This window comes from Phocoena phocoena, chromosome 11 (genome assembly GCF_963924675.1).
Source record: "Phocoena phocoena chromosome 11, mPhoPho1.1, whole genome shotgun sequence".
Classification (NCBI taxonomy): domain Eukaryota; kingdom Metazoa; phylum Chordata; class Mammalia; order Artiodactyla; family Phocoenidae; genus Phocoena; species Phocoena phocoena.
The window spans coordinates 91,328,797-91,345,208 of NC_089229.1; the positions used below are offsets into that span (position 1 = coordinate 91,328,797).

The following is a 16,412-nucleotide window of genomic DNA, read 5'->3' on the forward strand; positions in this document are numbered from 1 at the left end:
TTAAGCAAAATAATCACCATGTAGTAACCCCAGAGCATCCTGACAAGAATGACCTAATGCCATCTTGCCGGCAGGAATTTTCTTTGTCCTGAGGCTATAAAAGTTGGCTACTAGCTCACAAAGAGGATCGGCTCTCCCTGATCTATCAGGAAGTCGGCCCACTGTATTTGCAGCACCCCTCACTAACTTTGTTCTCAAGAAACTCACTCTTTTCTAAATTACTTCATTTCTGGAAATTCTTCTTCCAACCCACACTCAGACCACGATAAACACTATTCAACATCATTAGTGATTAGGAAAATTCACTTTAAAACCACAGTGGTATATCATTACACACCATTATATTGGCTATTTGTTGTTGCTGTTCCAAAACAGACAATAGCACGTATTTGTGGGGATACAGAATAATGAAAACTCTCCAGCATTGCTGGTATGGACGCAAACTGTGCGACCACTTTGGAAAAGTTTGTCATTATCCACTCAGTCTGAAGATATGCACATCCTTTGACCCAGCATTTCCACTTCAAGTTATACAGCTCACAGAAATACGTGCTTGTGAGCACCAGGCACTTGCACAGATGCTCATGGCACATTATGTGAAATAGCCAGAAACTGAAAACAGTACATATTCCCTCAACAGCAAACAGGATAAATAAACTGTGTTACATTCAGACTAAAAATGAATTAACTACAGCTATTCAAAACAACACATAAAAATCTGAAAAGCATAATGTTGAAAGACAGAATCCAGGCACAAAAGATTAAAAGCTCTATGAATCCACTGACATAAATCTTATATAAAGACAGAATAGGTTACCTTTCGGGAAAGGGTAATGACTGGGAGAGAGCAATGGGGAAGTTTATAGGGTTGTAATAATGTAGTTTTTAACCTGAGTGATAGTAATATTGGTATGTTTATTTGGTAAAATATCATCAAGCTAATATATATTATATATATCTATGTGTGTATACATATGTATATGTGTGTGTATATATGTTATAGTTCATAAATTATGTTCACAAATGCTGTAGGAAAGAAGATTAAATGTTTACTGAAGAAAAAAAAAGAAAGGACACTACAGCAACTTGAAAGCAAATGAAAATTTGAAATTCTCTGGTAAGAGTAAATACACAAACAAATGCAGAATGCTGCATTACTGTAAAGTTGGTGCAAAAATCATGTAATTCTGGTACAGAATTTAAGTATAAAATATAATTGTAAATCTATGTTAAAGTATACACAATACAGGGCTTCCCTGGTGGTGCAGTGGTTGAGAGTCCGCCTGCCGATGCGGGGGACACGGGTTCGTGTCCCGGTCCGGGAAGATCCCACATGCTGCAGAGCGGCTGGGCCCGTGAGCCATGGCCGCTGAGCCTGTGCGTCCGGAGCCTGTGCTCCGCGGTGGGAGAGGCCACAGCAGTGAGAGGCCCGCATACCGCAAAAAAAAAAAAGTATACACAATACAAAAAGATATTATGTATGATACCAATAACATAAAGTAGTGGGAGGAAAGATGTGACTGAAGTTGTTACTAGTTTAAAATAGGTGTAAACTTAAGATATTTTATGTAATCCCCATGGTAATGACAGAGAAAATACCTATAGAAGATACACAAAAAAATGAGAAATGAATTAAAGCACTGACAATACTAACTAAGAAAATAAACAAAACACACAGGAAGTAAGAAAAAACTGAAGACAGACAAAACAGCTCCAAGACAAACAGAAAATATTCAACAAAATGGCAATAATAAGTTTGTCCCTACAATAGTTACTTTAAATCCAAATGGATTAAATTCTCCATAGAAAGATATACCCTGGCTTAATGGATTCAATAAAACAACAACAAAACAAAAACAAAAAAAACCAAGGTCCTGCTATATGCTGTCAACAAGAGGAACACTTTAGGTCTAAAGACACAAACAGGCTGAAAGTAAAAGTAAGGAAAAAGATATTCCATTCAAATGATAAGCAAAACAAAGTAGAGGTGACCATACATATTTAAGACAAAATGCATTTGAAATCAAAAACTATTACAAGAGACAAAGAAGGGCACTACATAATGAAAAGTCAACTGACCAGGTATAACATTTATAAATATATATGGACATATCATCTATCTCCCCAAATATAGGATGTAAAAATTGTTTTTTTTTTAACAGAAAACCAGAAACACCATAATAGTAGGAGTCTTCAGAACATCATTTTATATAATGGATAGATGTTCCAGACAGAAAATCAGTAAGGAATCCCTAGAAATGAACAAGACTAAAGATCAAACAGACAAATGTAGAAACTGTCACCCAACACACATTCTTCTCAAGCACACACAGAACTTTCTCCAGTATAGATCATATATTAGGTCACAAAACAAGCCCGAACACATTTAAAACAATGAAAACCATACCAAATATCTTTGTGAATCACAATGGAATAAAACTTGAAATCAACATCATAAGGAAAATGGAAAAAAGTCACAAATATGTGGAAAACTTTTAAAAATCCAGTGAGTAAAATAAGAAATCACAACGGATACTAGAGAATATCTGAGATATATGTAAACAAAAACACAACATACTAAATTTATGGGAAAATTGATGCAGCATAGTACTAAGAGAAAAGTTTGTGGTGGTAAATGCTTACCAAAAAAAAAAAAAAAAAAAACCCTCAAATCAACGGCCTAACTTTACACCTCAAGGAACTAGAAAAGAAAAAAAACAAACTAAACTCCAAGTTATAAGAAGGAAGGAAACAATAAAGATTACAGCAGAAATAAATGACATAGACAATATAAAATCAATAGAAAAAAAATTTTTAATTGGTAAAACCTTATCTAGATTACCTAAGAAAAAAGAAAGAAGGCATAAATAAACAAAATCATATATGAAACAGGAGGCATTAGAACTGATGTCACGGAAAGAGAAGGATCATAAGACACCACTGTGGCAACAAATTGGATAATCTAGAAGAAATGGATAACTTCCTAGAAATATGCAACCTACTAAGACCGAATCAAGAAGAAATTAACTTGAACAGACCTAAACAAGTACAGAGATTGAATCAGTAATCAAAAACATCCTAGCAACCAAAAAAGTCAAGTACCAGATGGCTTCACTGGAGAATTTACCAGACATTTAAAGAAAATCAACAACAGCCCTTCTCAACTCTTCCAAAAAACTGAAGTGGAGGGAACACTCCCAAACTCAGTTTATGAAGCCCACATCATCCAGATACCAAAGCCAAAGACACCAAAATAAAAGAAAATTACAGGCTAATATCCCTGATAAACATATATACAAAAATTCTCAACAAAATGCTAGCATATAAAATTCATCAGCCCATTAAAAAGAATTACACAACATGGCAAAGTAGGATTTATCCCTGGAATAAAAGGATAGCTCAACATATGAAAAACAATCAACGTAATACTCCACATTAAAAGAATAAAGGGGAAAAACCCCACACGATCTTCTCAATTGTTGCAGAAAAAGCATTTGACAAAATTCAACACCTTCTCATGATAAAAACACTCGACAAGTTAGGAAACTACCTCAATATTAAAAAGACCATATGTCAAAAGCCCATAGCTAATATCATACCCAATGGTGAATAACTGAAAGCTTTCCCTCTAAGATAAGGAACAAGGTAAGTTTGCCCGCTCTCACCAATTTCTTCAACATGGCACTGGAAGGGCCTCACAAGAGCAATTAAGCAAGAAAAATAAATAAAAGGCAGCCAAATCAAAAGGAGTAAAAGTATCACTGTTCACTGACGACATCTTATATTTAGATAACCCTAAAGAGGCCACACACACACGAAAAAGTCTGAACTAATAAATGAATTCAGCAATGCTACAGGATAGAAAATCAACACGAAATATCACTTACATGTGGAATCTAAAAACTAAGACAAATTAGTGAATATAACAAAAAAGAAACAGACTCATAGATATAGAGAACAAACTAGTGGATACCAGTGAGGAGAGGAAAGGGGAGAGGGGCAAGATAGGGATAGGAGATTAAAAGGCACAAACTATTATGTATAAAATAAATAAGCTACAAGGATATATTGTACAGCTCAGGGAATATAGCCAATATTTCATAACAACTATAAAGGGAGTATAACTTTTAAAAATTGTGACTCACTATGTTGTACACCTGAGATTTATATAATATTGTAAATCAACTATACCTCAACAACAAAAAAGAAATCCGAAGTACGTCTATATACCAACAATGAGCAATCTGAGAACGAAATTAAGACAATAATCCCATTACAATATCACTAGAAAGAATAAAATATTTAGGAGCAAACTTAACCAAGACAGCAAAAGACCTTTACACTGAAAACTACAAAACCTTGTTGAAAGAAATAAAAGACACAAATAAACGGAAAGACATATTCATGGGGATTGAAAGACTTAATATTGTTAAAATGCCCATCCTATCCAAAGCGGTCAAAAGTTTCAATGCAACGCCAACCAAAATCCCTGTCATTTTTTGAAGAAGTAGGAAAAAGCATCCTAAAATTCATATGGAATCTCAAGAAACCCTGAATTGCCAAAACAATCTGAAAAAAGAACAACGCTGAAGGCTTCATACCTTCTGATTTTAAAAGCTACAGTAATCAAAGCAGTTCAGTGCTGGAATATAGACAGACACATAAACCTGTGAAACAGAATAGAGATCCCAGAAATAAACTCTTATGTATACACTCAAGTGATGTTCTACAAGGGTGCCAAGGCTACACAATGGGGAAATGACAGTCTTTTAACAAATGGTGTGAAAACTGGATATCCAAATGCAAAAGAATGAAGTTAGACCATTAAACCATATACAAGAATTTATTCCAAATGGATTAAAGACCTAAATGTAAAACCTAAAACTATGAAATTCCTAACAGAAAGCATAGGGGGAAGCTTCATGACAGTGCACTTGGCAACGATTTCTTGGATCAAAGCAAAGGCAACAAAAGCATAAAAAGACAAAGAAGATTACATCAAACAAAATTTTCTGCACATGAAAGGAAACAATCAACAGAGTGAAAAGGAAACCTATGGAATGGGAGAAAATGACAGCAAATCATGTATCTGGTAAGGTGTTAATGTCCAGAACATGTAAAGAACTCCTACAACTTAACAACTAAAATACAAGTAACCAGATTTTAAAATGGCCAAAGGCCCTGAATAAACATTTCTCCAAAGAAAATATGCAAAATGACCAACAAGCATATGAAAAGATGCTCAGCATCACTAATCAGAGAAATACAAATCAAAACCACATTGAGATACAGTCTCACATCCATTAGGGTGGTCACTAACACAAAACAGAAAAAAACAAGTGTTGACAAGAATGTACAGAAATTGGAACCCTTGTGTCCAGCTGATAGGAATGTAAAATGGTGTGGCTGCTAAAGAAGAGTCTGGAGGCTCCTCAAAAAAAGAATCACAGAATTACCATATGACCCAGCAATTTCACTTCTGGGTATATATATCCAAGACTTTGATCTCAAAGAGGTCAAAGAGGTCACACCAATGTTCATTGCAGCATTATTCATAAGAGCCAGGAGTTGAAAGCAGCCCAAATATCCATCAATAAATAAATGGATAAAGAATATGTGGTATATACATCCAATGGAGTATTATTCAGCCTTAAAAAAAGGAAATCCTGTCACATGCTGTAACACAGACGAACCATGAGGACATAATGTTTTGTGAAATAAGGTAGTCACAAAACAACAAATACTGTATGACTGCACTTATGAGATATCTAGGGTAGTCAAAATCATGGAAACAAAGTAGAACAATAGTTCCCAGGGGTTAAAGGGGAGGGGAAATGGGAGTTGTTCTATGGGTACAGTTTCAGTTTTGCAAGATGAAAAATTTCTAGAGATCGGTTACACAACAATGTTAACACAGGTAACACTACTGAGTTGTAGAATTAAAAATGGTAAATTTTGGGCTTCCCAGGTGGCGCAGTGGCTGAGAGTCCGCCTGCCGATGCAGGGGACGCGGGTTCGTGCCCCGGTCCGGGAGGATCCCACGTGCTGCTGAGCGGCTGGGCCCGTGAGCCATGGCCTCTGAGCCTGCGTGTCCGGAGCCTGTGCTCCACAACGGGAGAGGCCGCAGCAGTGAGGGGCCCGCGTACCACAAAAATTAAAAAAAAAAGAACCACCACCACCAAAAAAAAGGGTAAATTTTATGTTAACTATTTCTATATTAAAGTAAGAAGAATTTAAAATATTTTTTAATAAAAAATTGAAATGTAGGATTTAGATTCAATCTAAAATTTGTTTGAGAATCAATTATGTCATTGATTTTCATAGATAAAAGATGAGAAATATCTTGATATTTATTTTGCAGTAAAAAACTAGAAAGGATGAAAGTTAAAGATATCAGTCATAGAGGAGTAAAATAGATTAGATTATGTGTGTGGTCTTAATAGCAAACTGCCTATGAGGATTTTCTATTCTTTCCGAAATTAATAGAAAATGTTTTAAGACAAACCTCAATAGTGGGGTTCACTATTAACTGGTTAATATCAAAGGACCAAGGAACAAATCTAAATAGAAGAAAAGCATCTGAAGTGCCATTGTTTGTTTAGTTATTTTCATAAGGGGGATAAAGTTCTAAACATTCTTTCTATATGTCTTATTTTTAAAACAGCAAGACACAGATGTAAAAGTACAGTGGATACCATAATTAAAGGGAATTAAACATGAAAGAACAAAATCTTTGAAATTTCTACAAATCTCTCTCACAAGAAGAAAACATTAACAAGAATGAGTTAGAAAGATGTCCAAGTTTTGAAATTTAAAATTGGCCTTGTTCACAAACTAAAGAAGGAAGGAACAAAATTTGAAAAATTGAATACTACACCTTAACATTTCCTTCAAGTGCCACATACACTAACTGTCCAAATTAATCTTTTCCAATCTTTAGGAATTACACAGTATTTGTCCTTGTTTCCATACCAGTTGTAGCCCTTCAAGACAAACTTTTCATGGATTGTAATATTTTCATTTTTATTCCTTAAGGTCTCTGCCTGTCTTCTTTAACTAAACAAACAAGACTTGGAAAGCAGATTTGAGAACAAATTTGATATGCATAAACACTGGAAAAGTACATGGTGGGCAGCACTGCTTAGTTCAGACACAGGATGAAAGGAAAAAATGGAAATTCATATTGCACAAAACAATGGAAAAATTTCAAACTCCTATATTTGGTTGATGCATAGCAGATAAAGGTTAAACAAAGATTTATACCAATTTTCTAATATAAGAAATAAAACACCTTAGTTTTTATACTGTGACAAAAAAACAAAGCTGAGAAAGTAGAGTTTAAAATCAGAGAATTAATTACATCATCGAAGAGGAACATAATTAAAAAATCTTTGGCTGTGGCCAAATGAGGGTTTGATGAGAACAGCCTGTGTAAACAAAGATAAAAACTATCAGTTGGGCTTCCCTGGTGGCGCAGTGGTTGAGTGTCCGCCTGCCGATGCAGGGGACACGGGTTCGTGCCCAGGTCCGGGAAGATCCCACATGCCGCGGAGCGGCTGGGCCCGTGAGCCATGGCGGCTGAGCCTGCGTGTCCGGAGCCTGTGCTCCGCAACTGGAGAGACCACAGCAGTGAGAGGCCCGTGTACCGCAAAAAAAAAAAAAGCCAATAGAATAGAGATAAACCCATGCACATATGGTCACCTTATCTTTGATAAAGGAGGCAAGAATATACAATGGAGAAGAGACAGCCTCTTCAATAAGTGGTGCTGGGGAAAAAAAAAAAAGAATACAGAGATGCAGAACAGATTAGTAGTTGCCAGGGTACAGGGAGTGAGGGTAGGGTTAAAGCAAGGTTGAAACTATAAAAGAACAGCATGAGGGAGTCCCTTTATGGTGAGGGAACGGTTCTGTATCTTGACGGTGGTGGCAGGTTATATAAATCTATACATGAGATCAAACTGCGTAGAAACACACACACACACACACACAATTAATTCGTGTAAAAACTGGTGGAAACTGGTATGGTCTACAGAACTATTTAATAGAATTGTAACAATTTCTTGGTTTTGATATTGTACTACAATTATAGAAGATTTCACCATTGGGGAAGCTGAGTGAAGGGTTCATAGGAGTCTACGTATTATTGCTGCAACTTCCTATGTATCTATCATTATTTCAAAGTAAATTTTGTTTTAAAAAGTCAAGTAAAGAAGATATGAAAATGATTCAAGACAGAAAAATCCTACAGTAATAATGACTACTACTGAAATAATTATTATTGGCAATTACTATGTCCCAGGCAATGAAGATACCAAGACACAAAGAAATGTAACTTGCTCAAATGATTAAAAAAAAAGAAAAGGAAGAGGAGGAAAAGAAAGAAATTCAACTAAAAACAATAGTGCAATGTACAAGTGCTATACTAAAAATACATATTACTGAATAACTAAGGAAACAACAAAAGCAAAAGTGTGACTACAGACTAGTTTGTGTGCTATGCTATGACACTTGGACTAAACTACATGGGGGAAAAAAGAAAGAGGAGAACCAGGCTACTTGAGGCAGTGTATACTAAAACATTTTGGAGGAAGTAATAGTCTAGACTAGGACACTGGCAAATACAGGCATACCTTGTTTCATTGCACTTCGCAGATACTGCATTTTTTACAAATTGAAGGTTTATGCCAACATGCATCAAGCAAGTCTATAGGTACCATTTTTCCAACAGTATTTCCTCACTTTGCATCTCTGTGTCACGTTTTTTGGTAATTCTTGCAATATTTCAATATTTTATATTATTATTATATCGCTGTGGTGAGCTGTGATCAGTGATCTTTGACATTACTCTCATTGTTTTTTGTTTTGTATTTCTTAATTAGGTATGTACATTGAATTTTTAGACACAATGCCATTGCTCACTTAATAGACTATAGTGTAGCGTAAACATAACTTTTACTTTTTTTATAACGGAAAAATTTTTTACAAATTTGTGACTCGCTTTATTGCAATAATCGCTTTACTGCAGTGATCTGGAACTGAACCTGCAATATCTCCAAGGCATGCCTGTATGTAAAAAGAGACACAAGGTAAGGCAAATCCCCAAAACACAATTTTAAAGATGGATAGAAAATACAATTTCAAGAATGCCTTATATAAATAGATTAATATGTACTGATGTATGAAAACAGTGAGGATTAGAAACGGTTAATAATTAGTTCTAGAGTAGCAGCTCCGGAAACAACATGCAGGAAGTGCACAGTATGAAAGCAAATTTCCGACCTGTAATAAAGAGTTTCCTCCTAAATCAGCACTGCCTAATATTACCACTTAAGGCTAAATATTAATTATGCAAGAATAGAAATTCTTACTTCTTGTCTTTTCTTAAGATCTTCTTTGGCTGCTCCAAAGCGTTTGGTTAACCTGGCTATCTTGGCCTAAAAAGAGCAAAAATGAGACGGAAATCAAATGGCATTATAGTATTAAAAAGAAACCCATGCATATATAACAAGAAACCCACAGGTAATAGGATCCTCAGAAGATAGCTAACAGCAAAGGAAATAAGGCAAGTTGACTGTAAAACATATATTTGAAAAATACAGAAAATCATAACAAAAACGTAAACACTCTTAATTTTGTAAGATTGGCTTTTTTCCTCCTTGAACTGTGGTTGTTTGCTCACAAACCAGTATATTTCTGAATATGTGTGCTTGCGTTTGTTATTTTTTAACACAGTTGTAACCACACTTAATTTTCTCACTGAGAAGTGTATAGTAAGCATATCTATAAATCCCTTACTGATGGTACATATGAGTATATGTATGATATATTGAATCATTAGTTATACAGTCTCTTTCCTACTGGATGTGTTCAATTGTTTCTTAACTAACTGCTGTAGTCAAATAACATGCAATTAATAATTTTGTTCTTTCAGATTACTTACTTAAGCTACATTCACAGAGGTGGAATTCCTGAGACAGAGTATATTTTTAAGGCTCCTATCTAAATGCTTTTCCGACAGGCTTTGTTAATTTACACTTTCAATAGCAATGTATATAAATGTTCACCTGATATTACTCTTTGAAGTATTTAATTTCATATTGTGTTAACCTTTAAAAAACTGACAAAAATGTTACCTTCTTGGTGTTAACATTTGTCAGTGAGATTATTTTATTAATCATTTGTACTGCTTATTAAACACTGCCTGATCACATATTTTGCCCACATACATATTCATAAAAATTTAATACCAGAGGCAGAAAGGAAAAAAATAGAAAAATTACCCCATCACCACGTGAATATTTTCTTTGTATTTATTTCCTTTAAGTCTTTTACTAAGGCATTGCTATGATACTCAATTGTTTTTCTTGTGGCTGTTGCTGTCATTTTATGATAAATATATTTTTAAGAATTTTAAACTTCTGAGTGCGTTCATGAGGCCTGCCTAAGGAAGTGCTCTTCCAGATAATTTCAATTAGCCAATACAATCATATCATAAAAAGAAAATATTATTTACTTTTAAACCCTTTGTTCCCAAAACAGTCACTTCTAAAGAAGACCCCAAAACTTAAGAAGTATTCAAGTCCACCGATATGGGCTAGGCAATCAATTACCTATGACTCCCAAGGTGAAGATTTTCCTCAGGACTTAATTATTTATGCATATTATTAACACCCAAGGACATGTACAGCACAATTTTTTAAATTCTTAATATGGATTTACCTTCCTGTAACTAAAATATTTCAAGTAATTTTTTCAAGAAAGGTATATGAGAAAGTGTTTTCTGTACTCCAACTTATACAAGAATGTCTTTCATTTTTTCTTTTGGCAGGCTATCTAGTAGGTAGTCTATAAATTGCATAAAATGTATACTATTATTATTTGCCCTTAAAAATGAAAGCAAATTTAAAACATTATTTTGTATATGTTATATATGGGGAAAGGTCTAGAAGAATAAACACCAAAGCTAACGGTGGTTACCTCTAGAGGCTATGATTGGCAAGCAGTGTAAAGAGAGCTTCAATTTCATGTCATATACATCTATAGTATATTCAAATATTTCTTAAAAAAATATTTTTATCACTTCAAAATTTAAACTACTGGCAGAGGAAAAAAATAACAAAATTTAGACACAGACATGCTTTCTTCTGCCATTTAATATCATAAAAAAGAAATCAAAGAGCAGACTTTTTGTGTTGTTTTAATCTAGGGAAACTACAATTTTTTAATTATAATTCAAAATATCTGTCATAATATGTCTAAGACTGGGTCTCTTTTTCTGGCAAGCATTCTGTGAAATCTTTTAAAAAACTCTATAAAAAAGTCATTTTTTTAGTGAAGGAGGTAATATTCTATTACTATATCTTTGATTACTACTACTATTTCATTTGCTCTTGGTTTCTTAGGCATATCTATCATTTCTTGTATAATGGCACAATGGTACCTGTTTAAATAAAAGTTGCATAAATTGTTGGGATTCAGACACACTGGGGCCTTGTTTAGCAAACTATGCAAACCAAGAATTTCTTTGTTATATTTACCAAGAAATATCTCAGGAAATAATTCTGTGTGGGGAAAAAAAAAAAAAGTAATCGTATATCGTTTGCCTAATAACAAATGTTAGCACTCAAAAACGCTAGTGAATAAACAGACACATGGTATTCATTATTCAAAATTCTCTCGTGGATTAGGCAGCCACAGATTTACTCATTGAGGGAGGCGAGTGGGAGGAGAGACTGAAAGAAAAAAACTGAAAAAGCTATTTTCAGTTAAAACTACTTAAAATGGCATTTTATAAATCATAACCAATGGAACATTGGATTCCAGAGTGTGTTGACAGTTTTTCCATAAAAAATCCAGTTGAAATATTGAGTATCCTGAATTTGCATAGTGATTTGAGAGGAATCAAGTCTTCCTATCCAGGAACATGGTAGATCACTGTTGACTCATGTTTTCTTTTTCCGTCCGTTTTCTTCATAATGGTCTTGAAATTTTGTTTTTCGGTTTATTCCTAAGTATTTTCTTATTTTTAAATGTCTACCATATGTGAAACCGTTTTCTCATTACAATTTCCCACTGGTTGTTGCTGATGTACAGCAAGGCTACTAGAATAGGTTTTCCTTTTATCAGTTAGTTGCTAAGCATTACAGTTTATCATTTACCATTATTACTCCTCATGCCTTTTTCCTGTTTTATTTTATTGCCCTGTCACCAAAGTTCTAAATAGCAGCACAGATAAGGCATCCTTGTCCTATTCTCAACTCTAGTGGAAATATTTCCAAAGATCCACTATTAAATATGATATTTATAACAGGTTTCTGATAATCTTTATGAGATTTAAGGTACTTCCCTCCTATTTTTTGCAACACCTGGTCAGTTTTAGCAAATCCTCCTTGTTTGGTATCTACTGAGATGATCACACAATTTACATCCTTCTTCTGTTAGTACAGTGAAATATAATGGTTAATATTGAACCAGCCTTACATTCATGAGAGAAACCAATGCTGTAAAATAAAACTGGCCTACATTTGTTCTTTTCTAATGCCACAGAATTCCACAGTTGGGTGTGCTTCATAAAATGAGGCCTCATCTTTTCCTATACTCTGGAAGTGTTCATATGAGAAGTGAATTACCTGTTCCTCAAATGTTTGTCAGAATTTTCTGGCAAGGCTTTTGGGGCCTAATGATTTCTTCAGAAACAGATCTTTCACTACAAGTGACTACAATTTTAACAGAGTTCCTCATAATTTTCAGCTTTCTACTTTCTTCTTAGATAAAATGGACTTCATAGGTATAAGGTTGTATATAATAATGTTCTCTTAACTTAAAGAATCTCCTCTAGATCTTTATTTCTTGCCTTTTTGAATCCTTATACAGTTTATTTGTACTTTTATTTGTAGATCAAAAATGTATCTACTTTTAAGGCTTTTCAATAAGCTTTTGTCTTTATTGCTCAATCTTCAAAAGGGGTCGGCTTTTTTGCTATTTCTATTAACTCCTTCCTCCTTCTCTGGGTTTTAGTTTGTTATTGCTATTTTTCCCTAGCAAAGGAGATGCACATATAATGCTTTTTTATTTTTCTGTTTGTTAGTAATAAATTAAAGTTATAAATTTCCCTTTGAATACTGCATCAGCTTTAACTTACAAGTTTTAATATGCAATGTATTATTATAGTTCTGACCTAAAGAGTTGAGAATGTCCATTTTTAAATTTCTCTTTGTAATTACCTGGAAGTATGTTTTGGGGAAGGTACCATCTGGGAGAGGAGAAAAGCTAAATATCTGTCGATAATTTCTAATTTTACTACATAGTTACCACTGAATCCACAACAAATGATGGTGGTTAGCATTTTAAGATGCTCTTAGGAATCACTACATTTCTAATGTGACAATGCATTAAAGATATATAAACCTAAAAATTATATGTTTTCCTACTTAAAAAATAATGAAACTCGTGGACATAACTGTTTGGATTTACCTTACAATTTGACATCTCTGAAAAAGTGAAAATACATAAAACTTTTTCAAGATTCAGAAAGCAACAATCCCTAAACTAACACAGAAAATAATTATATAATGAATTCTCCATATATTCCAATGTTGGCAATTTTTTCAGCTCTTATAAAATATGTTTAATACACAGAAAATAAGCTAATAATTACAAACAGGCTTTATGGACAAAAGTCATAACACACAGTGAACTATTATTTAAAACTTAAAAATGACTTTAATCAAGAACTAGTCCATTGAAAAAATACATAAGAATGGCAACTAATTTGAAAATCCATAAAAATCTAACTTCCTTTATCTACAGAGAAATTTATACATTAAAAATTATAGCAGAATAGAGACCTTCATGAGTTCCTTCTAGAGGTAAAGTCCACATTACTCAATTCTATCCTCTTACCACAGTTTTTAATGTATGGTAAATTTTTATACTTATGGCAAAGGATCACAAGTCCTTTAAAAGTCTATTTTTTTGTAACTGCAGAGTTAAAAAAAAGAAGCAGCCACTAATACTAAAATTAATAATATTAAATTATGTATTCCTTAAAGCAAAATACCTCCTACTAAGCCACTGGTGATTAATTATTTGCTTTCAATTGTGTTTTGACTTTGAATGCTACACAACTCATACTGGATTCTGCCAAAGGAAGTCAGGTATAATAAACGAATATATATGCATATCAGGAAGATGTACTCATCTACTGCTATGATATGAGATACAGAAGTACTATATACACACTGCAATATTTTCAAACAGTTTACTGTCAGCTCTACCTAAAAATAGTAAATTATTTAATAAAATACATAGTTATCTGCTGAAGCATATGATAAAGTAGGCTTTAAGTTGAAGAACTTGAAAACAATAACTATTAAAATATTGAAAGAGTAAGTGACATCACCAAAAATGCCTGAGTGAGGACATTCAGGGTTGTCTCTTCCCCAAAGCAACTAATTAGCTTGCAAGCATTGTTAGAATCAACTTTTGGAATCTATTCAAAAACTTACAATAGCTAAGGGAAGACTTAGGGAATAATAAAGCTGCACTTTGCAGTATGACAGCACTGGGGTCTTTTAAAATTGTCCTTTATGATTCCCCACACCCAGATCAGCAGCAGCAGCTATAAGGATGACAGCTGGGATACCTGAAGCAAGTTATGAGTGCCACAGGAAGCAATATGCACCTTATTTTCTCTAGTAACTCCCTCAAGAACCAGCACAAAGGCTGGCCTTTGATTTACCCAAGTCTGAGTAATTCCCAAGGCTGGGGCAACATTCCAGACAGATTTTCCCAAAAATATTTAAAGGTGCTGGTATTGGCACAGCAGCTTGAGGCATAGAACAATTTGGACAAAGAATATAAAGAAAAGCCTGGGATAGAAAAGGGCAGAAAAAAGACACACAGCAAAAGGGGGCTTTAAAAGCTCTCACCCATGTCAGGAAATTGAGAAGAATATCTGAATGCCCAGGGCAGAAAGCATGCTCAGAAATGGGCTGAAAAGACCCTAAGCTTTCACCTCTGACTGGCTTTCAGAGTCTGTGCAAGCAGGAAGAGAAGGATAAGGCAAGTCTGATAAAGCAGGTTGTAAATGGCCTAGATTAAGTGTGGAAGGAGTGCTCCAGCACAGGCAATCTGCTAAGACCTGGGAGAGTAATTTTTTTCCTTCTTTAAGCTCCAGGCATTTAAGGTAACTGTCAAAACACAAGCTGACCACTAAGCTAATAAAACACAGACTTTAGTGGTCACACACAATAATGAATACATACTTTCCAAAAACAGTTGAGAAAACTCACTAAGCAAGCAAACAACAAACCACAACAAGCAGCAACAACAAACCCTGGACAGGACAGGAAAACCTGATTTTCTGAACTGCCACATTACAATATTCAAAATATCCAGTTTTCAACAGTAACAACAAAAAAAATTAGGAGGTATACAAAGAAATAAGTATGGTTTATTCACAGAAAAAAAAAGAATTAACAGAAATATAGCTCAGGCATAGGACTTACTAGACAAAGACTTTAAACAGATGGTTTTAAATGTATTCAAAGAGCTAGAAGACACAACAGAAAAAGAACTTTAAAAAAAAAAAAAGGAAAATAATGTCTCACCAAATAGAGAATATCAATAAAGAGACAGACATTACATAAAGAAAACAAATATAAATTCTAGAGCTGAAAGTACAATAACTGAAATTAAGAAATTCACCAGAGAGGTTCAACAGATTTGAGCAGGACAGGGCTGTAAAGGATCAGCTTTGTATACTATTGAAGATAAGTAGGTATTAATTCAAGATGTTAAGTGTAATCCCCAGAGTAATCACTAAGGAAAAAGCTAAAAAATTTACAGAAAGAGAAAGACAAAAAGAATCAAAATGGTTCACTAGAGAAAAATCAATCACAGAAGAAGGCAGTAATGTAGGAATTAAGGGAAAAAAGGGTGGAAGACAAATAAAATGGCAGGAGTAAGTCTTTCCTTATCAGTAACTAATTTAAATGTAAACAGACGAAAACTCTCCAATTAAAAGGCAGAGACTGGCAAAGTGGGTAATAAATCACGAACCAACTCTATGCTGTCTACAAGATTTCATCAAAATTTGAAACTTTTGTGCATTGAAGGACATTATCAAAAAAGGAAAGTGAAAAGAAAACTTACACAGTGCGTAAGAATATCAATAGTTATAAATCGTGTATTTCTAAGTGTTCAGTATCCAAAATATGTAAAGAACTCTTACAGCTCAACAACGGAAGGGCAAAACAAACAAAACAAAAAGAACTTGAATACATATTTCTCTAAAGAAGATATGCACATGTTCAACAAACACAGGAAAAGATGTTCAACATCATTAGCCATTAGGAAAATGCAAACCAAAACCACAGTAAAATATCACTTCACACCATTAGGATGCTATA

General features: G+C 34.1%; 1 protein-coding gene across 2 annotated transcripts in view; it reads right to left on the reverse strand.

Annotated features, from left to right (window-relative positions):
* The window catches only part of ATF7IP (activating transcription factor 7 interacting protein), a 74,974-nt gene that overhangs the window by 36,580 nt on the left and 21,982 nt on the right, over positions 1-16,412 (reverse strand). For both annotated transcript variants that reach the window (XM_065887313.1, XM_065887312.1), the window contains exon 5: positions 9,369-9,434. In XM_065887313.1, coding sequence (XP_065743385.1) covers positions 9,369-9,434 — 66 coding nt within the window. The remainder of the gene's footprint in view (positions 1-9,368; positions 9,435-16,412) is intronic.